The sequence below is a fragment of the Ixodes scapularis genome, unplaced genomic scaffold, assembly GCF_016920785.2.
Source record: "Ixodes scapularis isolate PalLabHiFi unplaced genomic scaffold, ASM1692078v2 PGA_scaffold1__304_contigs__length_218370807, whole genome shotgun sequence".
NCBI classification, from domain to species: Eukaryota; Metazoa; Arthropoda; class Arachnida; order Ixodida; family Ixodidae; genus Ixodes; species Ixodes scapularis.
Genome location: NW_024609846.1, coordinates 136271669 through 136299061, shown reverse-complemented (window position 1 = coordinate 136299061; position 27393 = coordinate 136271669). Strand labels below are relative to the sequence as shown.

Here is a 27393-nt window from a genome sequence, read left to right as displayed (position 1 = left end):
TATTGTGTCAAGTCACTGCTCTTATTTTAATTATGACGTCTCCCGGATTTTGGAGTATTTTTGCTATGGTCAGCGCCACCGAGGTAACGAGGCGTCTAATGCATAGAGAAATGCGCGAACCCAGCGTCTGAAGCCAGTAACCGTAGACGCCATCTTCCGAGTGTTCTCTGCTGACGTCAATGTGTCAACGGTAGCCAAAGTCGGGCGCGCCACTGTGGAGGTCGACGCTGAGAGCGGAATGCGTTCGCCTGGCGAACCCTTGGTGGTTTCGACGAGGCTTGGTGTACGCTCGGACATGACATTATATTAATGTTACGCCAAGAGAAGCGAGGGGGGAGTTCGCGCAGCGCGGTCGAGTTGAGCTTAGCTTGGAACCGAAGCTAGCGTTGCCGTCTCGATAGCAGACGGCATTCGGAAAATGACGCGTTTGTGACTGGCTTTAGACGCCGCATTTATCTATACACCGAGCAAACTACGCAGAGCAAGTGTTTCAAAATGCCTATCTGGAGCACCGAAACGCAATCGGGGCACGTTAATGAAAGAGTAACATCGAAAACGAGCTGGGAGCGAGCGATGATGAAGCAGTCATTCGTGCGCCGTTATTAGTTGAGGTCGGGGGAACACAAAACCGCGTATGCTCGTTCGCGGGGTAAAGGGCCACCCACACTAGCGAGAAAACGCGCGTGGCACGCCGATCGCGGGAAGTAACAACAAGTCGCCGCAGCAGAGTCAGCGCCACGAGCGCGTGCAGAGACGCGCCCTTTATCTTCCCGCTCAACCGATTTTGCGGAACGCATTTTCAACGCGATCGGCGCGCCGCGCGCGTTTTCTCGATAGTGTGGGCGACCCTTAAATTTAGTGTGCGGAAGGAGACTGTGGTGTGGTAACATCAAGTGCGTACTTCGGCTTTTCCGCCGTGCTTTTCATTGGGCGGAACGTGAATAAGAGAAAGTTCAAAATAAAGACTTAAAGTGGGTGGCTGATTTTTTCTGGTACCTTATATTTTGACGAACCTTAAACGAAAAGCATGAGTTTTTGGCCCTCCGACGGTTGGTTTCGTTCCCCGGAACACGAGGCTGAAGTTTCTAACTGCTAAACTTCTTATATCAGTGTTTGTTTGTGAGCGTTTTCTAAATCTCTCTATCTCCTTTCCGTTCAAAAATGTTCTTCTCATCTTTCCAATATTTTTGTGATTCTCTTCTCCTTCACGAGGCAGTAAACTAGCACTCCGACGCATGTTAATATCCTTCGTTTTTATATTCCATTTTGGAAGGATCGGAAATCTGAGGATGTACGCGAGAAGCACAATGATTTGTGCCAATATTTCTGGTTTTTGTCTTGCGGTATATGTTTCTGAAATCTCCAATTTATTATGGTATAAGCAAATATGATATTAGTTTTCAAAATTTGAGTATTCTGACACTAAACTAGGGCACTGCTCTGGCCCGGGCCAGCCCAAAGGCCCGAGACCGGCCCGGCCTGTGGGCAGTGCTCAGGCCGGGTAGTACGCATTTTCTCGAACCCGGGCCGAGTACGGGTTTGAACAAAATATTTTTTCTGGCCGTGCCTGAGCGGTTCTGTGCCACAATTTCGAAGTAGGTGATAACAAAAAGTATGATCCTTGATCTTTTAGCTTAAATGTAAGCAAGCAAGCCAAGTGCAAAATTACTACGGCGCCGTACAAAAAAAAAAAAAAAAAAAAAAAAAAAGTCTTGCATTTGGGAAGTTTTTAGGTGTGTAAAAGAAAACGCATGCACTCCACCAGCATGTGGGAGAGTGCGCGCTTTATGCTTAGATAGTTTTTATGTTAAAGCCTGCAAACTTTTTCGGGCTGATGTTTATAATCTGTCAAACTCGGGCCCGGCTCAGGCTCATATTTAAATAAAAGAAAACTGCCGTGCTCCGGCCCGGGCCGTGGTTCTACCGGCCTGGGACGGGCCGGGTTTAGAAATTCAATATTCTGTCGGGCTCGGGCTGGGCCCGGGCAGTGTATCTAGCGGGCTGGGTCGGGCCGGGCCTAAGAATTCCGGCCCGTGCAGTGCTCTACACTAAACTGCCAAACAAGTACCAGATTCAGGTTTCACTACTTCGTATTTCGGTTGCCGCCTATAGCTCCTTCGGGACAGTGTGCCCTAAGAAATGGCAGATATAGGCCCGACATCTGGCTGTTCTCTTTTCACCCTTAAACTTTGAGCCTACATTCTTATACAAATGCCTGAATTAGGCTTCGCTGCGGCTTCTCCGGTTGATACGCGGCATCTATGGCTCATCTATGGCACTTTGGTGATTATGGGGCGAATCGGGGAAGAGCCTTGGGAAAGGCTAAGAAAAGTACTTTGGCAGTAAATGACGCCTAGGAGCAGTTAGGCCCATAGTACTCCACAACTAGGGCCCTATTAGGTGGAGCCCTTGTTTAAAAAGTGACCCGCTCATTTGCTTTCGTTCCTTATATAGCATTTTATTTTGCAGGGACACTGCCGAACAAGACTATTTTATGTACCTTTGGGAGTGGCTGGAGGCGGACTGTAGCGCCGCCCAAGGAAGGCCTCTGCGACATCATTTTCTGGGACTTCTTCTACAAATCTGCGAGGGGCTCCTTTCTTGACCGCAGCTCCGTCGGGCTGCAGTGGTTTCTGGAATTTGCCCGGAACGACAGCGGAACCACCCAATTCGGAATAGGAATTAACTACGGGTATTATTCTATTTCGACGCGGATACCAGGGCATTCGTGGGTGCAGGTTTCTAGCCCGCATGGTTTATTATGTTGTTTCTAAAAAGAATGAAAATCAGTGTTAGTCCACGTAGAGACGATGAGTGGTGAATGTCTCGTTGTCAATGGAATAGCACATCAAAGGACCAAGAAACTATTTTTAAATGTGAAACGTTCTTTGGATATGTTTTTCGTGTTTCGTGCATGAAGCCGCATTTCAAGAAGCCGTAACCTGTAACATCCCATAATGCAACACGCCCAGTGTTTCTTTATGGGTCATCACAAACCTACACACCAATTCAGTTTCTTGTTTCTAGAAAAGCTGGTGTTAAAAATGTTTAAAGACTCAGCTTTCTTTCTTTAAATCAAGGATTAAACTAGTACAAGGACAACGAAGAAATTCCGTGGGCGTTAACTTTCTCCCCTGACACCCTTATAAAGCTTTCATGTTTCACCGGCTTGTGACATGATCCGGCGCTTAGAGGAGTATTCACACGAGAGGTAAATCCCGAGGGTTCCTCCTCGGCATACGCATCACGGTACAAAAGCGCCCGGCTCTTGCGATACGGCGTGTTAACGCTAGCTCCGCGGCGGAGGAAGAAAATTATACTTTGAGAGTGCAACCAATTTCGGTTTGGAAGCGGATAAGTTTGTTTTTCATGACAGTTGGTCGTTAAATGCTTTGATGTAAAGTGCGGAAAACGCTAATCCTTCTGCTGTGGTGTAAAGGCTGGAAACCGCTGAACTTGTCTGACAAGTGCTCACATCCCTCCCACCGTGCGCCACCTGTCGGCGTGAAAAACGTTTATCAGACGCTTCCGAACCGTTTAAGTATGGTGCCTGGAACGCGTCTCCGACTGGTGTGTTTACCGCGGCCAAAAAAGTGGTCCCTCGATTTCCGCCTGATGACGTCATAAAAGTGTCATGTTGTTGCCGGTCGCGACCCTGGCGGCGTCCCAACAGTTGTGGTAAAGATGGCAGACGACTGTTCCGCTGCAGGTCGCTTTCCATTGTGACAGTTCACGGAAGCTAGGGCAGCCGGAAGTTGGGACGCCTAAAGCGACGACGTGACGACAGCGACACTCGCGTTCGCTCGTTCTTTTTGCCAGCATTTCTACGGTCAACCGCCAGGATCGCGACAGGCAACAGCATGACACTCGCGTCATTTGTTGCCACATTGGGACCACTTTTGATGTATGGGCGGAATAGGGCGCTAAACACACCAGTCAAAGACGCGATCGAGGCACCATAGTTTAAGGTCAAAAGTATCACTATTGGGGTTGTCCACTGCTTTTCAAGCTCATAAACGGAATACTCGCGTCGCGTACAAATAATGCACGAGCACGTTTTGTAGTGACAAATAAATTTGTAAATTTCAGTTATAATCTGGTCTTTGAGCCCCAACAGCCTTTCTTAGTGACAAAAAAAGCGCAAGAATATTAACGAAATGCAGATGTATTTTACTTGAAGGTCTTATACCGGATGTTTCAGCGCAGGTTTTACAAAATCCCTGAAAATAGAGTACTTGAGCAAAAAATAAACCCTTTCCCGAAAGAGTCTGCCAGCCAGGGCAGACGTCAAAGACTGCCCAGAAAAGACTAATTAACTAGACAGGTTATAATTAAATTTTCAATCAGAAAAAATAAACTTGTAGCTTTAAATAGGAACTTGCCAAGCATCATCGAACGCCACTAAATTAATTAATTTTAGAAAGAAAAGGGCAAGATTTGATAGCCTTCCGACAACGAAAAGAAAAAAAATCGCTTTGGACGCGCTTCTAGGTTCCCATTTCTTAGCGGAGCGGAACTTTGCGCCTGCCATCCTGCTCTTTGATGGCCACGGCGCGAAGCCACCGCCTCGCCTCACTCGTAAGATGGAGGGAAGTACGGCGCATGCGCGTTGCATGTCTCGGCGACTGGGGATCAGGACCTTGGGCACAACGATACCGTCCAACAGAACAACCCAAACCTAAACATGGGTCCAAACTGAGCTTTCTTTCTTTCTTTTTGGAACACTGTAAAATGCTGCATCATCCTTAATACATGTTTATAAAAATGAGGTGATTTAGTGGTTATCTATGATGCTCATCGAGATTCTTTTCGAAACCGTATTTATTTTCAGTAATTAATGTATATTAGTATATTTTAGGTAATTACTTTGGTGATTAGTATTTTTTGCATTCCTTGACGTCCATTCGGAAATAGCTTCATTTGTTTCTTTTCAGCCACCCTTTTATACGGGATTTTTGAAACCCTTCGCTGAAACACCCGGTATGTGTGAGGGGTTTGGTTTCGTTAGATAAATTGTAAACGAGTGCATGAGTTGCTTCGTTTGAGGTTGGTTCTGCGGATATAATGCAAAGAATTACCGCCCTAGTTAAGCGGCGGTATATTTTCAGATAATTTTTACCCGCATATTTTGTTAACTGAAAATGGTGTTCTTTAAGTGGAAACTCAATGGAGTACTGTTGAACTAGAGTTCATACATATATGTCATTTCTCCCAGCAATGCCCTTGGAGCATACGACGACCTCAACAAAGCACTTGGTATGAACACATTTAGAGATTTATGGAACATGAACATCCGGCACTACGGACTGCTTAAGTTCCAAGTGCACGACTATTTCGTAACCCAAAGAAGTACCGTCCAAGACTACGATAAACTTTTGAAGGTAACGCACAACCTGCCTCCTTTGGGAAAAACGCCGTACAATAGGTTACTCTTATTCGGATCTGAAATATACAAAACATTAACAAGGCAATATAAATACGTGATTTTTGTTAAGGTTACCAAGACCAATGCTAGCTTCTAGCTGCTGAGAATGATTCAGAAAAGAAACCTTATCATGAAGTCAGATATGCTTTCACCGTGAAAATGTGTCATGCTAGTCGAGAATCACAATAGCGCATTCTGAAAATGCGCAGTGCCTCTCATAACCTTTTCGACACAACAGAGTAGTCCTATGTACGACGCTTGAAGGGATACAGTCGTAAATAAACGGAGCGATTTATGTTTGTTTAGTATTTTGCGATTTCAGAACGCCAAATATGCGGTTCGATAACAGAAGCTACTTAACGTCTTTGGGGTCTGCTTGCTTTGTTTTCTTTGTATCCTGAACTCGCTGTGATCGGAAATAAGGAAATGAGCCAATTCCACTATGTACGGAGCCTGTGAGCTTACCCGAGAGTACATCGGAACGGCCGAACCTTTCCCACTGCCATGCGCTCCAATGTGCGGTTGCCGAGATGCTTTTTGGGATTTTCGGGAAACGTCTGGTGGCAACAGGCGCCCAGCAAAAGCGTTCCCGTTCTCCCTTTCCGATAATAGCCCGACGCTCACTATACGTGTACAATAAAAAAAAAAATTGGCTTTCATTTTGACGCACGCCATCAACTTTTCGTTCTGAAGCGGTCGTGACGTCACTGGTAGGAATCTTCAGAGGATGCCACCGAAACATCTCCTAACCAAGGAGGGAGGATGCTCCCGTTCTAATTTGACCGCATTCAATGCGTTTCTTCACACGCATTGGCTCCACCCCTAAGTTAAGGAAAACCTAATTTAGGCTACCTTCAGAGGTAATGAATCGTTCGGTGTCTCAGAAGCATTATTCATCAGGTTTTGGTCGTTGCCGGTGTGGTATGTGAAAAACGGAAAAAAATGCTGTCAACTCGTTGTTTATATCGCAGCGCGCGTCCCGTGCTTTACGTAGTAGTCGTTTAAAACTACGTAATGTTTCGGGGTTGGAGCGGTCAAGTGTGATTTAAAACGCCTATAGGTTACTGTCAAATGCGAGCACTTTTTCCGTCTGCCACTCTTAGAAAAGAAAAAAAGGAAAATCTCACTGAGCCGTCTGTGCTTGCTTTTATTTCGCTATAACCACCTCAATGCAAGTTGTGACAGAGGTAACTGCAACCCCCACCCCCCCTCCAAACTGAACACCAACAACCTGTTAGCTCATTGCAAAGGTTACTAATACTATCACGATCAGTATGAGTGCGAACACCGCTCTGCGTCACCTGCGGTACATTCAATGACCCCTCGCCATTCTGCCGTGAAGTATAAGTTAAAGGGGCGGTGCAACAATTTGCGAACTTTGGCTAATTAATTGCGGGAATTGATCCCGGCCACACATAACACGAAGGACCGAAAACTATTCTTTCCTGCTTTCCCTAGTTTTCAATAAAAAAAATAAAAGAAATTGGTATCTCTGGCACCCCTCAACTCAACATTGAAGCGGCACCAGCTTCACCTGTGACGTCATTCGGAGTGGCGTTGGTTTCCGGTTGGGTGCTTCTGGCTTCCGTTTCCCCCGCGCTCGCCGGCTCGCCAGGCTCGCCGCTCTCCCGCCGATTCCCGACCAACATGGCGGCATGGGCGGACGGCCTGAGCGACGTCGAGCGCAAGATGCTTGCGACGCGGCGGGCAGTCGAAGTCGAGGTCGAGACACCAGGAACAATAACGATACCACGATACTACGGGCCACGACCAACGCACTCCGTCGAGCGAGGGAAAGACAAAACGTCCGGGTTGCTCGTGTAGCCGCCGTAGGCGCCTCGGGCGTCGACGGATGACGGCGACGGCAGGTTTGGTTGACTTGTGGTAGATGGCGCCACAAATCTTTTAGAGCCAATATTAGGCTTTTGAAGCGTTTCTGCATGCCTAAACAACAAGATTTTTTAAACTTAACCTTGAATCAAGCTTACAAGTGCCTAACACTGTCACAAAAAAACACTCCGAATGACGTCACACCACAGGTTCCATTTGCGGACTCCATGTGGCCGCAGGTTGGGAAAAAAAGCGTTTTTTAATTTGCGATTACGCAGCGAAATAGAGGTATTTTGGGGTATGGTGGCACTTTTTCTCTTACTTATGCCGAAGTAAACAATATAAAAAATACAAGCTGCACATTCGTTCAGTGTTAAAATCATTGCACTGCCCCTTTAAAGCACTTTGCGGACGAGATATATGGTCTCCAGCGATCGTTGCACCACTCTGTCTCTCCGGATCATCTGCTAGCAAAGAACGGTGGTCCGAACTGCGAAACTATTTCCCAATGAACAAGAGCATTTTTCGCTAGGAATGTACGCTAGCAAACAGCGCTTAGTGGAGGTTTCGGAACAATCTACATAGAAACTGCCTAATATTTATTTCATCTGATATTTTGCGAGAGCGAAGGATCGCAAGATCCGCTATCGCAAGAAGTTAGTCGCGGTGCAAGCGTAGCAAGTGTATTCAGCTCCATAGAATCTTAAAAGCTACATGAAGCAGCATTAATCAATCCCAAACTTTACCGCAGTGGGTTCGGTGTCGCTCCGAGTTATTATTATGCGATAACCACGAACCACCTTGCAGCTTGAACGAATATTACAAATGTTGTCCCCGCCAGGCACGCATGAAATGCCGTGTGTGTACGACAAATCGACACCGTTAGTGATGACGTCACAACATGGCGCTCAGCTTCAAACAAACCGTTGCTATGGTTGCTGGAAGCAGAAGTGTGCCGGGAGAGAGCGAAGGGCTGCAGAGTTGCGATGAAAAAGACTCGTCTGCTCTTTTCGTCTGCAGACTGCAGCGATTCTCGCGGTGTCGAAGATTTGCATCGTGACACACGCGCTGCCCGCAGCGCGTTTGTTGAAAGGTAACATAGCTTCTTTACATTATCACGGATGCAAAAGAGCTCGACAAATGTAAACTGAAAATGAAGGTTTAATCGGCGAACCTGTGTCCAACAAAATAAAAAAAAGAAGCGTCGAGACAGCAGAAAAGCGCGTGCCGATTTGGCGGCGTTATAGCAAGCGGGAGCGAGACTGACTCCGCAAGGTCACGGGCAGCTCCTTATCTACTCGTCGGCTTCACGAAAATTAGGCACAGAAGCTCCGAGCATCGAGTGTTCGGGGTGAAAATGCACAAGCACTTTCGACAGCAAGAAACTAGGATGAAAAGATAAAAGTTACGTCCCGAGAAAGCATAAACGCGAATCTTCTAGAATTCCGCGACCGAGCGTTGTTTTTTCGGCTCTGCGCGCGCTATATCCCCCACCCCAGCACTTTAAAAGTGCATCGTCCCCATGCAACTCGAAAGTAACGCAAAACTGGCTAAAGAAACTAATAGGAAGAGACAAAATAACACACAGCGTCACAATGCTAAAGCGCATAGAACGGTTTGAGTCGAACTACGTGGACCACTTCTGATCGTGGCTTGCGGAGTCCTGGTGATCGGGTTCCGCAGGGGAGCAACTCGTAGTTTAAGTCCCCAAGGCGGCGAATGACCTTGTAGGGTCCAAAGTAGCGTTTCAACAGTTTCTCGCTGAGACCGCGGCGGCGAATGGGCGTTCACACCCCACCCCGCCTCCGGACTCGAACTCCACGTCGTGGCGACGAAGGTATATTGGCCAACGTCGACACATTATTGGTGCTTTATCTGAACGCGGGCTTGCGGGCGTACCTCTTCTGCCCGTTGGTTGACCATCTGGCCGTCGTCGGTGCCGTCGTCCGTCAGGTCGTGGGGCAGCATGGCGTCCAGCATCGCCGTCACCTTACTGCCATGCTCCAGATGAAATGGTGAAATCCCAGTGGTTTCTTGAACCGCTCTATTGCACGCAAACGTGACATAGTGCAACACCTTGGTGTTGCACTATGTCAGCCACGGTGGTGGCCTTTCAAGATCGCCACTACGTGCAGAGAAGCGGCGTGTACATAGGATCCCAAGTGGCCCCAGGTCTGTGTAAAGTTTTTCTCGGAGCGTGCGTGCGTGACATCCAAGAAACCATTAAAGATTCAAGAATTGCGGTGATATATAGGCATGTAGATGATTTCTTCATTTTATGGACTACAGAAATCGACGAATATATCGACGGGCGCCTCAACAACATCCTGAGGAGTTTTCAGCAGTCATGCATGAGGCTCACTTTCACGCATGAGCTTCCAGTCAGGAAGACCATAAAGTTTCTTGATTTGGTTTTGGAGTTCAGAGCAGATCATGTTTGCTTGAGATACCAAGCCCGTTCAGGCAAAGGGTTTCTCCCCTTCTCGTCGCAACAATAAAAAACTGTTAAGCAGGCAGTAGCTGTCACAGCCCTGTTTTCTAGCCAGAAGAAATCTTGTGAGCATCAGATCTCCCGAAGCTTTGAGTTGCAAATATCCAGACTCGAAGACGCGGGCTACCCACGACATGTAATTGCCTCCGTGTGCGAAAGAATTTGCAGCGCCATCAAGACGACTTGCGGACGCAACAACCCTTCCACACAGCAAAAGAAGAAAAGAAGACCGTTTGTGGTTGTCCCTTATATTCATGGGACTACACATAGGTTAAAAAAGATGACAAATCGGCACGAGGTACAAGTGCTGTGTTCGGCGCCCAATAAGGCCTATTCGTTGTGCCGCAAGGTCAATCAGGGGCAAACCAGCAACAGCAAGGGGTGTGGCGTCAATCACAGGACCGTTTATGACTAGTGCGACAAGGAGGTTATATACCACATACCCCCGACATGCGCCCGCTGTTACATCGGCCAGACCGGGCGGTGTATAAGTGATAGGACTCGGGAACATGCCAATAGTGTGAAGAACTTGACGGCAGAAAGTCACTTAGCCCTACATTGCCGTGATTGCAAGTGCAAGGCGAACCTAGACAAAAGTTACCATCACCTACAAAGGCACCATCGAAACCGGTGGGCACTTGAGGTTTTAAAAGCTCTAAACATATAAGAGAAAGGGGAGATGTGTGTTAGTTCACCATCTGTGACCTTGTGGGGACCCTCTCCCTGGCTCCTCCGCTCTCCGTGACCTTGCCGCTCCCTGCCGCCGTACTGTCGGGCGCTCCTTCGTTCCCCGTGACCTTCCCGTTTCCTGTCGCCGTCCTGTCGCGGAACGTCCGAGCTCTCCGGGAGGAACGGGGCAAGCGCCCCCTCACCCAGCGCTGACGTCGGAGGGTCGGCTCGCAGCAAGGTTCCCGATTGGACGGTCGGCGGGACAAGGACTTGGGAAGGTCTTAAGAGGGGAACGGAGACAAAGGAAGAGGGCTTGGGGCTGCCGACTTCACAAGGGACCGGTCATGGAGGCGAGCTCGGACGGCGCTGGACGCTGGCGCAGGGAGTGCGGGCACTACGTCGAGTGGCGGACTCGACAAACGGACCGGACAGCGACCCTGGACGACGACGTCCCCATGACGCGGTGTGGACGACCACCGCTGGGACTCGGAGAAGCTGCTCGGGCAGCGGACTCTCCCCCGGCCTCGCTGATGACCGCCCCCCGATCCCGAAACCCCCCAAGGCAATGAGTGAGTGAATAAACCCTTTTGCCGAGAGCGAAGCATTGAAGTGTCATATTCATCCGGAGACAGGGTTTGTGGGAATCGGAGCTGGAAGATGCCCGCATAAACTGGCGCCGCAACGTGGGGCATGATTTTTGATCAGGCAGGCATTCCGATTCCTAACCTGTTTCCGGTTGAATTGGGGCACTGTTTCGCGCTCTTTTTGGGGGTCATCTTTGTCGCGGGAGCGCCGCACGAAGTTTCGTTGCGGGAGCGCCGCACGGAGGTCCTGACATTATCGCCTGCCTGACTAGGAGGCGCGGACTTTGACCGCTGTTTTAAGGGATTAACCCTTTTTCCCCAGCCTGTCACTAATTCGCCTATCCCCGTTACGAGAAGCGCTTTGAGTGTATGCTGTTCAGCGCACCGTTCGATGCCCTGGCAGGTTGATCCTGCTACGCAAAAGCGCTGTGCGCGTCGAACTTACCGCACCTCTCGAGGCCTGTAGCGTCGGGCGTCACCCCACCTACGCCTCCGGCCGTCCGCGTCCGCTGGGAAAGATGCCGGCTCACGCTTCGGGGGATGTGACGCGCCTAACCGCCTTTGTTCGCGTATCGATGTAATGGTTTGTAACGCTTGTTACTGATCGGACGCGTTAAAGAGGCATCGCTTTGGGTGGAGAACGCTCTCATTGCGGATGGCGGTTGCATGGACTGTGTTTGGAAATTATGCCCGCATTGCATTTTGTCCGTGAGGAGACTAGCGTCTCGGTTTGACCGCATGCTAGCTCCCAGTTGGCCTTGCTTGAGCTGTTGGCGCGGTTTTGAGCTTCGTTAGTTGACAGCGTCTCAAGGTACGGATGCGCTCTTGTGGTTCCGACCAAGATCGCTTTGAACGAGTACCTTGTGGCCAGAGGCTACATTTAGGGGCTAAGCCCACTAAATCGTGCCGGATACGCGATGTCTGGTGCGCAGATATTGGAATCCAGAAAGCCACAGAGTTTCCGTTTTCACTTTATCAGTGGCTGTGCGTGTGTAATGCTCCGTGGAGTCCAGTCTGACCCGATGGGCATGACCCGTGCGTATCTGGTTGTAGAGTCGTGAGGTCGATTCCGTCTGATTTTGCGCACAGTTGGTTCCGGATCCTCACACCGCCATATCGAAGGTTGAGCCTCGCGGCGGGAGTTACTCTTTAATTTCGTTTTCTCCGTTTCCGGAGGAGCAGCGGTCAGCGCGTGCTTTGCGCTGCCGCCGGATGCAGTACGGTTCTCGGCCGTGCTTTGGTTCGCGTTGGGACGCGAGGGCGTAGAGAGCGTAATTGGTCGTGCAAAGACTTGGGGTGGAGTGAAATTATAGATTTAGGGGAGAAAAGACAGCTGGTGGGAAAAGAGCTGGGCTCGTGCAGTGAAAACCTGCACGAGGGGAGTGGCGGTCTTGCGATGATGTGACGAGTTGTTCATAGTTTTATCCTGTACAGATGCGCGGTTGGCCCGGGAAAACGTACGGTTCACGTCGGCGGGTACGTGCCCGGGAAGCCTAGAAATTATGGCAACGGCATGGCCGTCGGTGGCCTATAACTGTTGTGCGTTGGGTCAGCCCGTCGCTGTACTAACTGCAGCCTTTGCATGAATGGGTAGCGGGTGTTGGAATGCGGCGGTAAATGCTGTAGACACTTCGACGCTGCGGAAACTGTTTATGCAGAGCAAATATAGTTTATTAGCTCGTCCATTTCCAAGACCGGCCGGTTAGATTATTTGGCATTTTGGTATCGCGCTCGTTGCGCGGAAGTTGAAAGGTGCGCGTGTGGGATACTTACATTGTTCGAACCCTGCCTGTCCTTACAGTCGCAAGAAGACTTTTCAGTCATGCGGCGTGTTGAATTGGCTGGGGCGAGCTTTGTGCGTAGCCTACTGCGTTTGTGTGTGGACACGTTGCTCGATTCGAGAACGTCGAAGAGTCGCGAGACGCGTTGACGGCGTACTTTCATTGCTCGATCCCGGCCGGCCTTTTCATCAGCTGGAAGACTTTTTAGTTATGCGGTGTCGGGGTTTGGTCGGTGGGGAGGTCTAGCGTACGTCGTTGCGCTTGTCGCGGTTGTCGAGCCCGTGAGGGGTTCAATGCGGACCGCCGTTACGCGCTCGTCGCTCCTGTTGGGTGGTCGCCTCCGAGCTGTGAAGCGGTAACGTCTGGTACATGCCCAAACGTTACGGACATAGCCGTGTAAATAGGCTGTCCAATGAGCTCTGCTGTTCGCACGATCCAGGTACTGTTCCCTTTGTACGGGTGTAAGTGGCCGGTACCACGGAACAACGGCCTCTCAGTAAGGTGATTACCCCTTCTGATGAAGGCGTGCTGCGTAGCTTGGCTGTAGCGTGTTTGTAGCTCGGGTAGCGTGAACACCGAGTGCATCAGTGCCCGTCATGGGTTGTTGGCAGCGTGTTCCTTCCGAGTCGCACCTTGCGAACGGGACTGGATTTGTGACCGTTTCTGTTTTACGGGAGGTTATTCTTAGTTTTTGAGGTTTTGTGCGTTCTTCGCGAGTGTGTTGGAGATTAATATTGTTGTCAGAGGTGTGCGGTTCTGACGCTCTAATAGATTGCTTACTGCTTTAAAAGAATGCGGTTGAGTTTGATAGGAGCAAATGTTGTATAGTGGGCGTATGTACGATTTGAGTATACAATGAGTGCTCATACTTTTTAGTTAAGGAATAGTTTTCCTCTTATGTACCTCTTGAACGTGTAGCGTGACGTTCTTGATGATTGCCTGCCCGTTAGTATTGAAATGAAAAGTTTTGTTTTTATTTCGTGGCATGTCCAACGATCGAAAGATTTTGGTTTCGTCTCGCTGTCTGATATAGCGTGCCGCTATTCGTTTTTGCGCATTTCGCTGTCTGTTACATTAGGGACGGAAGCGAACTTTAAGTGCCAGCGTGTTGTGTGTGCCTGAGTGCCAGTCCGTGTTGTGAGCTGTGGTGCTCCGGACCAGTTCATGGACCGTGGTCCGTCGGTGACGAGCTTCGCAGTGAATGGACGTTCACCGCTGACCTGCTTGGTTTGATGCCATCATCATCATCGAGGGTGCTCGTCGTCATCGGTGACACTCAGCTGAACGAGCTCCCTGCCAAGGGTCCTGGGGACCACGCAACCTCAAGCCCCCCGGGGTCCGAGCCTTGAGGGAGGGGAGGTGTGGGGACCCTCTCCCTGGCTCCTCCGCTCTCCGTGACCTTGCCGCTCCCTACCGCCGTACTGTCGGGCGCTCCTTCGTTCCCCGTGACCTTCCCGTTTCCTCTCGCCGTCCTGTCGCGGAACGTCCGAGCTCTCCGGGAGGAACGGGGCAAGCGCCCCCTCACCCAGCGCTGACGTCGGAGGGTCGGCTCGCGGCAAGGTTCCCGATTGGACGGTCGGCGGGACAAGGACTTGGGAAGGTCTTAAGAGGGGAACGGCGACAAAGGAAGAGGGCTTGGGGCTGCCGACTTCACAAGGGACCGGTCATGGAGGCGAGCTCGGACGGCGCTGGACGCTGGCGCAGGGAGTGCGGGCACTACGTCGAGTGGCGGACTCGACAAACGGACCGGACAGCGACCCTGGACGACGACGTCCCCATGACGCGGTGTGGACGACCACCGCTTGGACTCGGAGAAGCTGCTCGGGCAGCGGACTCTCCCCCGGCCTCGCTGATGACCGTCCCCCGATCCCGAAACCCCCCAAGGCAATGAGTGAGTGAATAAACCCTTTTGCCGAGAGCGAAGCATTGAAGTGTCATATTCATCCGGAGACAGGGTTTGTGGGAATCGGAGCTGGAAGATGCCCGCAACCTTAACCAGAGAAGAGAGGACGTTCTTGCGAAGGGGAAGTACCGCCCACAACTAGACAGACGAGGAGGATGCCTTAGTTTAAAAGTTAGGAAAAAAATAAAGAAGTGAAGCAAGCTAGGTATGATGGATCCTAGCCTGTCAATGAATATGAAGTGTTTCATTAAATGCAGCTGGTAGTCCAGCGGTTCAATGTGTCTCTCTCGTCCTCCTTACATTTGTAGCTTAGTTTGTTCAGCTGGTGTCTCCTAAATACGTTCTTAAAATAGTTGATTTAGCTGTTTTCGATGACGCCCAGTTGGTTTCTAATTCAAACCATATGTCTATTTGCAATAATTAAAAAGTTAATTCATGAATTTTAATTAATTAGCCGACTTTTTGCAAAAATTCGCCACTCACATACTGTTCCCCTGGCTGTATAACTCACATGCATGAACCGCATTAGTGGATCTTTTACGGATTTTTAGAGCGCAGCTCTTAGGGGCCCGTTCCCGGCTTGAGCGGCGTCGGCGTCGGCGTCGGCGTAACCAAGGTCATCCCAAGGTCACGTGACCCCTCCCAAGGTCATCTCAAGGTCACGTGACCCACGTGACCCCCAAGGTCACGTGACCTTGGGGGTCACGTGGGGTCATCTTGGGATCACGTGACCCCTCCCAAGGTCATCTCAAGGTCACGTGACCCCAAGATGACCCCACGTGACCCTTTGAAGGTCACGTGACCCCAAAGGTCACGTGACCCCCAAGTCACGTGACCCCTCTGAGGTCACGTGACCCCCGAAGTCACGTGGTCTCCTCCCCAAGGTCACGTGACCCCCGAGGTCACGTTACCCCTCCCAAGGTCATCTCAAGGTCACGTGACCCCAAGGTGACCCCCAGGTCACGTGACCCCTCTGAGGTCACGTGACCCCCAAGGTCACGTGACCCCTGAGGTCACGTGGGGGTCACTTTGGGGGTCACGTGACCTTGAGGTGACCCCCATGTGACACCCAAGGTCACGTGACCCCTAGGTCACGCCTCCCCGAGGTCACGTGACCCCCCTCCCCGAAGTCACGTGACACCTCCCCCCCCGGTGCCTATTAAAGAATGAGGGGAGGAGGAGGAGAAGGAGGAGGGGTCTACCCTCCCCTCTGTGCCCTTTACTCCTCCTCCTCAAGAGCTGCGCTCCAATTCGGCGTTACAGGGATTTGTAAACGGCTTTCACTTTTTTTGTAATAAATTTGTTTCGTATAAAAAATATTACCCGGTATATATTTCCGCGTGCATCACCAAGGAGGGACATTTTCCCCTTTACCCTGCACCTCCACCAGAAATGTCTCCGATGAAAAAGTCTCGACGGGTGTAAACTAAAAATACAGGTTTAATCGGCGAGCTTGCGTCAGAAAGAGAGGAATGATTACGTCGAAACAGCAGCAGCGTACGTGGCTGCGTTGACGTGACAGCTGGCTGGGGCGAGAGTGAATCTGCCTCGTCGTCGTGGTAATTTGAGGGAGCTGGCAAAGGTCACGCTCGACTCCTTATCCGCTACACTCAGCATCTCGGAAATTCAACCTAGAATGTTCGAGACAGGCTAGGCAAGGACATTCTGGCCTCTTTATTTTTTTACAATCGGTGTAAGAGTGAACGCGAATCTTCTAGTTGTAAGGAGAAGCAATTCCTTCTCGGTCATGCACACGACAATACAAATTAACCGATAATATAATTGAGCTCCTTGGCTATTTCGGCTCTTACCTTAAACTGAAGAACGAACAGGATGTTTTCTCAGTTTGATGATTACAAGCAGTACGGTACATAGCACGCACCCATGCTTTGAGCCTAAAAAAGTTGGTGGTTTCAAACAACTTATGTTGGAATAAAAATTATCATTCCATCATTATAACGCATGTTAACTGCAAAATAAAAAAAATTGGGCCGACGCTGTTTTGATCTCATGTTCTAAACAGATGTTTTTTCTCGTCTTTTTGCGAGCAGATCTCCTTGCGTGAGTTGATTTATGTTGTACAGTATCTATTGCACGCAAATACACTTCGTTTTTATGAACCTGGTGAGTTTCTTTAAGCCCAGCTGCCATGTTCCAAATAATTATAAGATCGAAATCGCACCATTGTGCAAACGATTCAAACTGTTGCAGTCGGCATACTTCAGTCATTCAGTGAGCATTCGTCAGGTTTGTCGTCTGCAGCAGGCATGTCGAGACCTCTCGATAACAACAAGGTGTCACAAATATTTCAGAAAAAGTTCATTCTCAGCAATTGTATGTCGTTGTAAGTTTGAAATGTAGACTCCCTTATATCTATTATTTTAAGACGCTTAAATTCCACGTCCATTTTTTTAACGATCGTTCTTTCGGATCGAAATCAACTTCAACGCATTCTACCATAACAAGGGCCCTGGCAGCGGTTTGTTTGAATCGGCGACGTCACATTTACGGGGTCCATCGCTGAGGCCATGGTCTGTCCTGCGGACGAACCGGAAGTGAAGGGCGTCGCAAAGAGTGCAGGGGTCTATCTGTCTCGAATTTCCTTGCATCTAAGCTTTCCGCAGTATTCGACAGGGGGCATTGATAGTACCACAGGCCGCGCGGTGCGGTCTTCACAGTCATGTTAATCGTAATAGTACACCCGCTTAGAAATTAATGCACACACGAGTCAGTTGCACGCTCCATGTCTTGTAGCGAGCAGGTTAGGCTAACACACTGCATGCACACTACTGGTCGCAAAATATAGACATCAGCACTACAATGTCCTGCCTGAAGCAAATAGAGATTTATAGATTCATCAAGGAGCTGGCCAAATCTAATTTTGTCTATTAAGGTCTTCGTTAGCCTACAGCACTATAGAATGATCGTGTGTCCCGTCGGACCTGTGAGAAAAGAAAAGAGAACGAATTATGTCTGCGGTAGATTTCAGAGGAAAGAAACCTTAGGAGCGGAAGGCAAGATGAGACTATCGGGGAGGGGGAGATGACCCATAAGTATTTTGAAAAGGAGAAGACCAAACGGAATAGAAAATGACGGGCAATGACTTTCAGATTTGACTTCTGCCATTGAAATTTATCAGGTGCGATAAAAAAAGGTAAAGAAACGAGATTATATATTCGTTCATAATTAGTAGATTTATTTTAACCTACCAGTAATTGGGGATTCACTCCACAGAATAAAAGTTATATCAAGTGGCTTTCGACGGCGGTAGTATTACCCAGATTATTTCACATCTTCTAATAGAAAGACAATTCTTACTATAGGTATGGTGTATAGGCAGAATGCTCAGGGTATTATTATGTCTCCGTTTTTAGAGCTCAGCTCATAGGCGCCCGTTTCCGGATTGAGCGGTGTCCGCGTCGCCGTCTCCGTAGGCGTAAGCGTATGGTGCATTATGGGAAACGTCCCCGAAGGGAACGCGCGGGACTCGTGACGTCACGAGGGTCACGCGACCTCACAAAGGTCACATGACGAAGGGGAGGGAGGAGGGGCATACCCTTCCCTCTGTACCTACTCGTCCTTCTCCTGAAGAGCTACGCTCTCATTCGGCGTTACACGAGGTTGTAAACGTCTTTCATTTTTTGCTGTTTGGTCTAGAGATTGAGAGAACTCCAGGAAGTGAATAGAGCCGGGGACGTCATGAAATTTGGATACATCATCCTTGGCGTTGGCCTCTTTGCCCCCAGGAATGGCCAAGTCTACGACTACCTGGAAGAACTTCTTCGGTACGTTGTTAGACTGCAGGTAAAGACGACACATACACTGAAACGCCTCAAAGGCTGCTGATATATTTATTTTCCAAAACGAATTTACATAGGCACCATGACAAAGAGAAAATAAACCAGAGAGGAATCCAGATGCAGCTGTTGGTTTGGCACGTAACCTCCCCCCCCCCCTCCTCAACCAGAGAGGGAAACATCGAACACCCTCTTTACACAGCTTAAAAAACAATTTTGGTCACACATCAATAACACAAAAAACGTCGCGACACCCACCTCCTCTCTTACCCCCAAACCTTCGCCTAACTGCTCTTTCCTTCCAAACTTCTACACTGGTACACCTAAGTTCGACGTCACAATGCAGACCACAGAACACGTAACCTAACTTCTCAGACCACAACTAACAAACGGATTCCGATGGTCACAGCCTTTCAATGCCCAAGAAACCGTGGTAGTTCAAGGTCCAAGCTAAACGAACGCTTGCTAACAATGTTCACGTGGTTTAGTATTGTTACGGACTTTTTATTATCAAAACCTGTGATCATCTTTTTCGCGTAACTCTACATGTGTAGACCCCCAAAATGTCACAGCATTGTTAATTTCAGTTACACGTTTGGATACACCCGAGTGAAGCTTGTCTTTCTTTTTATACATATTTTGTGTGATGTTAAGTGCTCATTTATGCAACGTTTAGTTTGTTCAATATAACCGACGCCCCAATCGAAGGGTATCTTCTATACGACCTGTGATATACAATCTACATTTTTTTCCGTTGTGTTTCTTCACACAACCTGTACTTGTTGATTTGAGGTAATTCATGCGTCTCTGCCTATAAGCCGTAAAATGGCAGTGCCAATATTAAACCTGTAGGATAGCGCTTCGTAACATAGTTCTTGAATGTACGCCAAAAGATCCCCAGGTGGTCGAAATAAAACCGCGGTCCTCCACTGGGGCGTCCCAGATGTCCGTCGTTTGTTCGGCATGTAAAACCTCCAAATTTGACCGTTGTGAAAAATTTTATGTAATTAGGTAACAATTATCCGATTAGAACGTTTATTAATTTTCTGAGTTGCCTTTTTTGGAGGTAACAGACAAAACAACTGTCTTCAAATATATTCCTAAAAAAATCCTGGATGGTTTAAGACGATGGTGAGGTGAACCTATTAAATGAGCACAGGACGTTTGTTCTGCTGAACTAATTAGGTTTCTAATAAACCCTATTTTCACAAGCTTTGAGTGGCTGCTACCGAAGAGGAGAACTGGTTTTTGGCTGGTTTGCCGTACTCCCAAAAAAGTGCTGGTTCTGTTTTGAGCTGAAAACCCAGGTAATATATGTAACCGTCCTTCGGCAATTCCAGCAGATTTTTAATTAAAAAAAAAAAAACTGACTTCTCTAGAGATTCCGTTAGAGATACGTCTGTAGAACACGGTAATACATCGCCCTACGTACCTTTTCAACAATACTTCAGAAACCCAAGATACATTTAAAAGAGAACAGGGGCTACCGCTGATCCGATACAGACGCCTTGTTCTCGGATAAAATTATGATTGTCATGCTCTATCACTGTTGAGTTTAGAAATGCCACTGAGGTTCTAAGAAACATTAAATCGGATATGCTCGACTGAGAGTGTAACCTGATCAAACGTTCTTCCAAAAAACTGCTAGCACTTGTTAGTGTGACATTGATTCCAAACGAGTGGTATAAACATTTAATGTCAAACGAAAACACCGTGCAGCACTTTTTATGAAATGGTTGCAAGTCATTTACTAGATCATTAGAGCACCGCGACGGCAACGGCGTTGATGTATCGACACTAGTTAGAGCGTTCTGCAGAAAGGAATCCTCCGTTTTCTGCAAGTTCCCTTTTAATGGGGGGGGGGGGGGGGGTAGATCTACTTTGTGGTATTTCACAAAAAGCTCAATGCAAAACAACTTAAGACCCCGTTGATCTTTTTGGCGGCCCCTACAAAATCGGCGTCCTTCAAAGTTTTAAAAATTTTTCACATTTGTATTGCTTCACTCGGCCGTAAAATCCCTAAAGTAAACCCCAAAATATCGTATATGATTTCTTCCTATTCTCCAGTTTCAGCAATACAGCAAACATGTCTGCCTTTTTGGTTTATAAAGTACCAGCTATTTCTCTTCTAGCTCCCATTTGAGCGCTGTGATCTTAGCGAGATTTCAATGGTCGCTTTTGTACGAGGTATCTACAAAATCCGACATCTTTTTCAACGATGACGACAGTAGTGCGCTTTTTTCTGCCGGGTCAGACAGGTGATTTGACATAACATGACTTGAAAAAACAATATCCATTCTGGAGTTTTTCATGTTTACATAAAATTTAGATTCGTTTGTTAAAATACGCTCTGTTGGTTTAGGCAAATGAACGGTACTGGGGTTAATAATACTTAGTGGAAATAGTGCAGACGACTGAACCGGAGCATAACTTGTTTTTGCGTTAATATATCCAAAGTTTTAAATCTATAAAATCGCATCGTAATCCCTTATATTTAATGAAAACCACTGCGTCAACATTTGTGAAGAGAGGATGCTCACACCTATAAAAGCAGTCCAAATTTAGTCCCAGAAAAAGTTCACGGTTTGAAAGTCACTCTAAATCAAGAAAAGTGTCAAGGTAACTCTTTTCGCAGTGTAACTGGCATGTCCCAAAATCCACCCTTTTTTATTAGAGTGAGCGCTACACTTCAAAAAAGAGTAACGAAAGTCACCCGTTCGGAGGCAGGGTTACTTTTGTATAAAGTAGAAATTACTCTTCGAGACACTATTAAATTAACACTATTAAAGGAATAGCCTATAGTTCTACAGGTTGTGTTGTACGCACGCTGAATGTGAGTAAAGGAAATACTGGGTTAGTGGAACTTGGCAACCCTTGCGAAGTGTTAAAGTGACTCTCATATAACGTGTTAATGTCACTCCCGAGGAGAGTTACCATTAACTCTTACGTGAGGGTTCCGTAGTTAATAAGTAATACATATAAGTAGGCTTATATGTATTGTCTATTGAGTGTCGTAGCAACTCCGCTGAAGGTTATACGACAACTCTTACGTGGTGTTAAAATCACTTTCTTATAAAGAGTTCATTTCACTCTTTTGCAGAATAACTGCCATTCTGTTACTTTCTGACGTATTTTAACACAACTGTGAGTTTAACAGTCCTTGCACACAGTGCTCATAAAAGTAGCCTTCATCCCCTGTAGTTTAATGATTCAGAATAAATATAAGAGATGAACGCTAATACACGAACACTGCCCGGCTAACGGTATAATTAGGACATAAATTAGTTGTTACACTATATTCACCTTTAAGTAAAGAAAGCAGCACTGGCTTTTTATGGAATACAGAGTGCTTGACCATCTATGACTGCATGACTTAAAAGTTGATAAGGAATAGACACTAAATAAAACAAAGGGACAGCTATACCTGACATGCAAGCATTATCTACTTCTTCTTAAACATAAAAAAATACCTGGTCAAGCAGATTTTTCAGCATTTTACTAAAATAAAATCCTTTACCTATTTTAACAAAATCAAATCATATTGCTTTCCCCTGCACTCAAAAGTGTGAAATAAAATCGTACGACAATTCTTTGTTTGCAAATTAAGAAATCGTTCATCCCTTCTGGTACGATCCGTTCAAAAAATGGCAAGCCAGAGAGGGCAGAGATGTGCAAAAGCAGCACACGAGTTCGGAGCCGAGCCAGAAACAAGATGGCAACGGCAGGGAAGAGATTCCCTTGTCCTGCCTCGAGCGTGAGATTCTTATACGGTGCACAGGTTCGTCTGCTTCTTTTGCAGGGGTTGTGGTGACGTCAGAACGTCGAGCTCCGATTGGTTCTCAATGAAGGATAGTGGGTAGACTTCAAGACAGCTTGCTTTGAGGTCTACGCACTATCCTTCAATCGGAGCCAAATTGAGCTCGGGATCTTTGTGACATCACCGCAACTCCTGCGCATGAAGCAGACGACTTGCTCTGCGCATACGTTCGACAACTCTCGGTGCCTCGTGAGACTGGGGCTTGCACGCATCCAAAGCACGACAAAGGCAACGAGCACGTGCTCAAGGCCAAGCGTTAAAAAAGACACCCTGCTGCTATCAGGTCGCACTCAGATAGTCGAACGAAGTTTTAGCAAGCGTCAAAGTTTCATCAAAAGACACTTTAGCTAACGATCAGACGCTGAAAAGCGGCGTTTACGGGTGGGCCAGGTGGGTTAACACATTTGTAATCATCCGCCGAAAACTGTCGATGCGAAGCGGTGTGAACGGAGAGGACGGGTGGGTTGACAGGCGCCCTAGTCATTCGCTAAAACGTCGATTGTCTCAAATGACCGCTGTTCGTTAAAACTTCATTCGCTCGTGTGGTATGGACCCGCACTATATTATCAGTCAATTGTAAGCCCATATCCTACGTTCTTTTGGACCAGACTGCTTTCGAACGAGCTACGTTACGGCCAAAATAGCAAGCCGTCGCAGAACCCGGCGATTCCCTCAATGTGGCAGACGGACGAAAATGTGGCTGTCTCGTAATGTCGTAAAAAGTTAGCAAACTGTTTTCTTAGTGTGAGAGCGCAAATATTTTCAGACATGCCACTTCCGACACTTGCAGTTTGATGAGACACACCTTCTCTATCTACTGGCCTGCTCCACTCGCGAATTCCGAGTGCTTCAAACGTGTCCTTTTCGGAGCGCTCGTCTTGCGCTGCTGATCCAATTCAAGTTGGCCTTCTCCTCCCGCTAAATTTGTTTCAGCGCCCGCCCAGTGGAGCACTCCAACGCCGTCGAAACTGATCCACGGAATTCGACGGAGCAGCAAGAAGTACACAGATGATCGCTACGTCAGTTCCTTTAACTCGGCGATCCGTATGAGGGTTCAGGTCGCCGTACCGTGCGGACCATCGAGTCACATCTGTTCGAACGCATCGGTTCTTTACGCGGGATTATTACTGCTCTAAGACCCTTAGAGCAGTAATAATCCCGGTGCTAGGTAGGACCCCTACGTAGTACCGAGGTTGGTCTGGAGCGAGAAAAATTGTAAGCGCTAACATTCGTGATCTCAGAGGAAGAACATAAACAAATTGAGAGCCCTTCTAACCCGTGAAGAGGGAAGTCCAGCGAAGCTGGCGCTCTGGTGGGATTTGCTACGTCGGGCTGGGAGCAGTGGCAACGGCGATTTCACGTTGCAGGCACGCCCATTATCGTTTCTGGGCGCGCCGACGCTCCTCGTACTCCGACTGACCCTCTTTGGAACGTACGACACGAGTGCGACCCATGTAAAGTCTGAAGTCCAACTGATAAGAACAGTGGCGCGATCTTCAGCAGGTGGCCGCCGAAGTGCGCGCGACATTGCACAATGTCAGGGGGAGAGAGACGTCACGCGTGGGGAAGGCGCGCGCGTGCGGCGCCGGTGTCAGCAGCATTAACTTTTCCAATGCGAAAGCCTAAACAAAATCCATTTTGCACGCGCGTCCAACGCTTTATTTTTGTTATTTACTTCGAGTTTTTTATTCGAGGAAGGCCAAATTAACTTCACAAAATTGTTAGTCTGCGCTCGTTCTAACCCCGGACACGACCTGCCAGAACCTTACTATAGACAGCTTCGCTGTAATAATGAACGACAAAAAAACCTGATGGAAGCAGGTGGCGTGTCTTTTTTTTCGCAACTGGTTGTTTACTTCTTACCACTGCAAACTGCCGTCATTTCTTTGTACAACAAAGCAAAAAAGGCAAGGCAATGGCCATGCAAGCGACAGTTTGCTTCCTTTTTGTGTTTTAAAAAGTCTTACCTATGCCCAGCCTGTGTCGCCTGCTCCTTCCGCAGCTGGACAGTGAAAGTAGTGAGTCGTCCGCGGAAAGATCACTCGTCTAGTCAACTTGTAGCAGCTGCCATATTGAACTGTGGACCGCCTCCACCGGGTCGTTCCAAAAATGCCATCTTCGCTGGTCGATTTGCACTCGTAGAAAAAAGGGGACCAAAAGGAGGTAACAGACCGCCTTTACCGCCCTCCTCCGGGACAGGGGGGGGAGCGCTCCCCTGGTTACCTCCTCAGGCGCAGCAGACACTAAGAATGCGTTGCTACAACGTGAAGTTCCCTTCGAAGGAGCAGCAACGAGGTAAATATTACCTCACAAAAGGTGCATCTGTTTGGGCGCTGCCAGAGCCTGGGCGCCGCGATTGGCCGTGGAAAGGCGCAAACGAGTTCGCTAATTGGTCTCCTCGTATGACGCGTCATTCTTCGTGCAGGCGTGGGAGAGCGCCTGCCCGGTGCCAAGCGCGTTCCCCGCCGACGCTCCGCTCCGATCATAACGGTCTTTCTTCTCGAACGTTCGACGGAGGCGTGCCAGCGCAGGGACGTTCTTTATTGTTCTGATCGGCTCAGTCTCTTCTTACGAAGTCACCGAGAGCGCGGCATTGACTTCAGTCGAAGATCTAAGTCGTGTGCATCGTATGCAGGTAAGGAAATGTTCTGCGCGGGCGGCAGTTGGCACCGGTTATGACCGCCCCGGAATGGCGACCCCCGTCTTCCTTAGACAAAGGGTTGGCGGACATGTTGGCACGTTTGAAGGCATCGAGCGTTCGATAAAATTTGTGTGTGGCGTGAACGCAGACACGGTTTAGACCATCGAAGTTCATAAAGAGCAAGAACAGGAATGACTGTCGCTTGCACTAGCTCATATTTAGAAGGTTGACATACGCTAACCAGTGGCGTAGCCAGGAGCTTTTCCCGGTGTATCTGTGTGCGGGTGGAGGAACGGGGAGAGCGGCGGCCCGGCGAGCCTGGAGCCGGGCGTCAAGACGCCTTGTGAATCGGGGGTCGCCTACATTTAAGGCGTGAGGGGGTAGGTGGTTTTCTCTTTTTGGGGCTGTTGGTGTGTCGCATCGGACGTTAATTTGACGGTCTGATCAAATATTTGAAAATCTCATAAGGTGGTTGTTGCGTTCTTTTTTGTTTGTTTTTTCGCAGAGCAGTAGTCGATGAGGCATTCATTGGCGGCACTGGCCAACCGGCGCGATTAATTCTCAACGTCGTTGATATTTGTAAAAGTCAGTGTTAAACACTGATCTTTAATACCACCATTTTTTTAATTTAAAGAAGTTTAATGAATATTTTGGTAAAATGTCACGTTATCTTGAAATACCGAATATAAATGTCGAAGCTAACTATTCGTGCGCTTCAAAAACATTAATAGTAGTATATTACGGAATAAGGTCAAGAAGTTGTTACCGGCAGCAAGACTATTTATTGCCTTGGCATTTTCTTTGCGTGTGATCAGGCACTTCTAAATGTCTGATCATTCAGTAGGCGAGTTAGATATGGCTCAAGTTTGGATTATTTGAAGTTGATTGAATATATTTCTTTCGTCCTGCGGCAACGTTGTAGGGTAATTTCGTCGAAAATACTGGATGCCTGCTACATTGGACGCATCTCGTGACAGTTCTTAACACTGTTTATTGCCGGTAAAGGGGTATCCACACGAAGGAGAACTCCGCGGACGGAGCTCGTGACGTCAACAACCCGGGAAATTCCGTCCCCGGCTCCGCCGCGTGCACCGGCGGAGCTTTCGTGCTGACAGCACGAAGCCTCCGCGCCTCCGTTACCGCTCATTCACACTGGAAGCGGATCCGCGTTCGCAAAGCGGTTGCGAACGCGGATCCGCTTCCAGTGTGAATGAGCGGTTACGGAGGAGGACGGCGCCGCGAGGCGTCAAAAAGGGATGACGTATGTCTCACGTGACGCGCGCTCCGCGGAGGAAAGAGGCGGATTTCTCCTTCGTGTGGATACCTCATAACCGTAGTCCGACATTTTATTTTGATTTTCTTCCCACCTGTGCACTTGAGATGGGGCTCTTGATCTTTATGTTTATTTTGTGTTGTGCTATTTGTTTATTTCCGAAAGAAAATTGAGGGTATACTTCGAGTAAATCAATTACACTAAGACACACAAGGCGCTTGAGTGTGTCGTTTCCGGTGTTCTTTTTTGTGTTTTCGTCCTTGTGTGCTGTTCTTCTCATGCCTAAATAAAACATACATTCGATTTTAATCTTGCAAATAAATTCGGCAAAAAGAATTTACATATTTGCTGAAGTTCGACATTTGGCGGTTAGAAATTATTCGTGCGCTTCGCAAACATCAATACTAGTATATTACGGAATAAGATCAATAATCTATTGCCGGCAAAGAAACTAGCAAGTATATTGTTGTCCTGGCTTTTTTTTTTTTTTTGCGTGTGATCAGGCATTTTTAAAAGTCTCATCATTCAGTAGGCGAGTCTGATAGCTCGAGTTTGCATTATTTGAAGTTGGTTGAATATATTTCTTTTTTCCTGCGTCAACGTTGTAGGGTTATTTCGTCGAGGGTACTGCATGCCTGCTACCTTGGACGCATCTCGTGACAGTTCTTAACACTCTTTACTGCAGGTAAGCGTAGTAAGATATATTATTTTGATGTTCTGGTTCGCATTTGGGCACTTGAAATGAAGTTCTTGATTTTTATCTTTTTTTGTGTGTGTGTGTGCGTGGTGTTCGTTCATTTTCCAGAGAAAATCGAGGGTATACTTTGAGTAAATAAAGTAGAGTAAGACACAGAAGCCGCTTTTCCGGTGTGCTCTTTTTTTGTGTTTTTCTCCTTGTGTGCTGTTCTTCTCATGTCTAAATAAAACATACATTCAATTTTAATCTGGCAGAGCACTTCGGCAAAAATATTTGCATATTTGCCGAACTTCGGCAGTTAGGGTTGGCGCTCATGGGTGTTCAAGTATGTTCTTCCTCTGTCCTTGTCCTAAAGCGTAATCATGTTTTTTTAACGTGCGATACCAACTCGCCCAACAATCAGCACTTGTATATAATAACCTGCTACAGTAGTTGTACCCCTTTGACTAAGATTTTTAGTCACCTAAGTAAATCGTGGTGAAAAA

At 47.9% G+C, this 27393-nt stretch overlaps 1 protein-coding gene across 1 annotated transcript in view; it reads left to right on the top strand.

The window, feature by feature from the left end:
• The first annotated feature begins 2346 nt into the window (after positions 1-2346).
• Positions 2347-27393, top strand: part of LOC120844417 — a 31568-nt gene continuing 6521 nt past the window's right edge. The window contains exons 1-4 of the mRNA XM_040216207.1: positions 2347-2362; positions 2470-2692; positions 5216-5381; positions 18341-18468. Coding sequence (XP_040072141.1) covers positions 2347-2362; positions 2470-2692; positions 5216-5381; positions 18341-18468 — 533 coding nt within the window. The remainder of the gene's footprint in view (positions 2363-2469; positions 2693-5215; positions 5382-18340; positions 18469-27393) is intronic.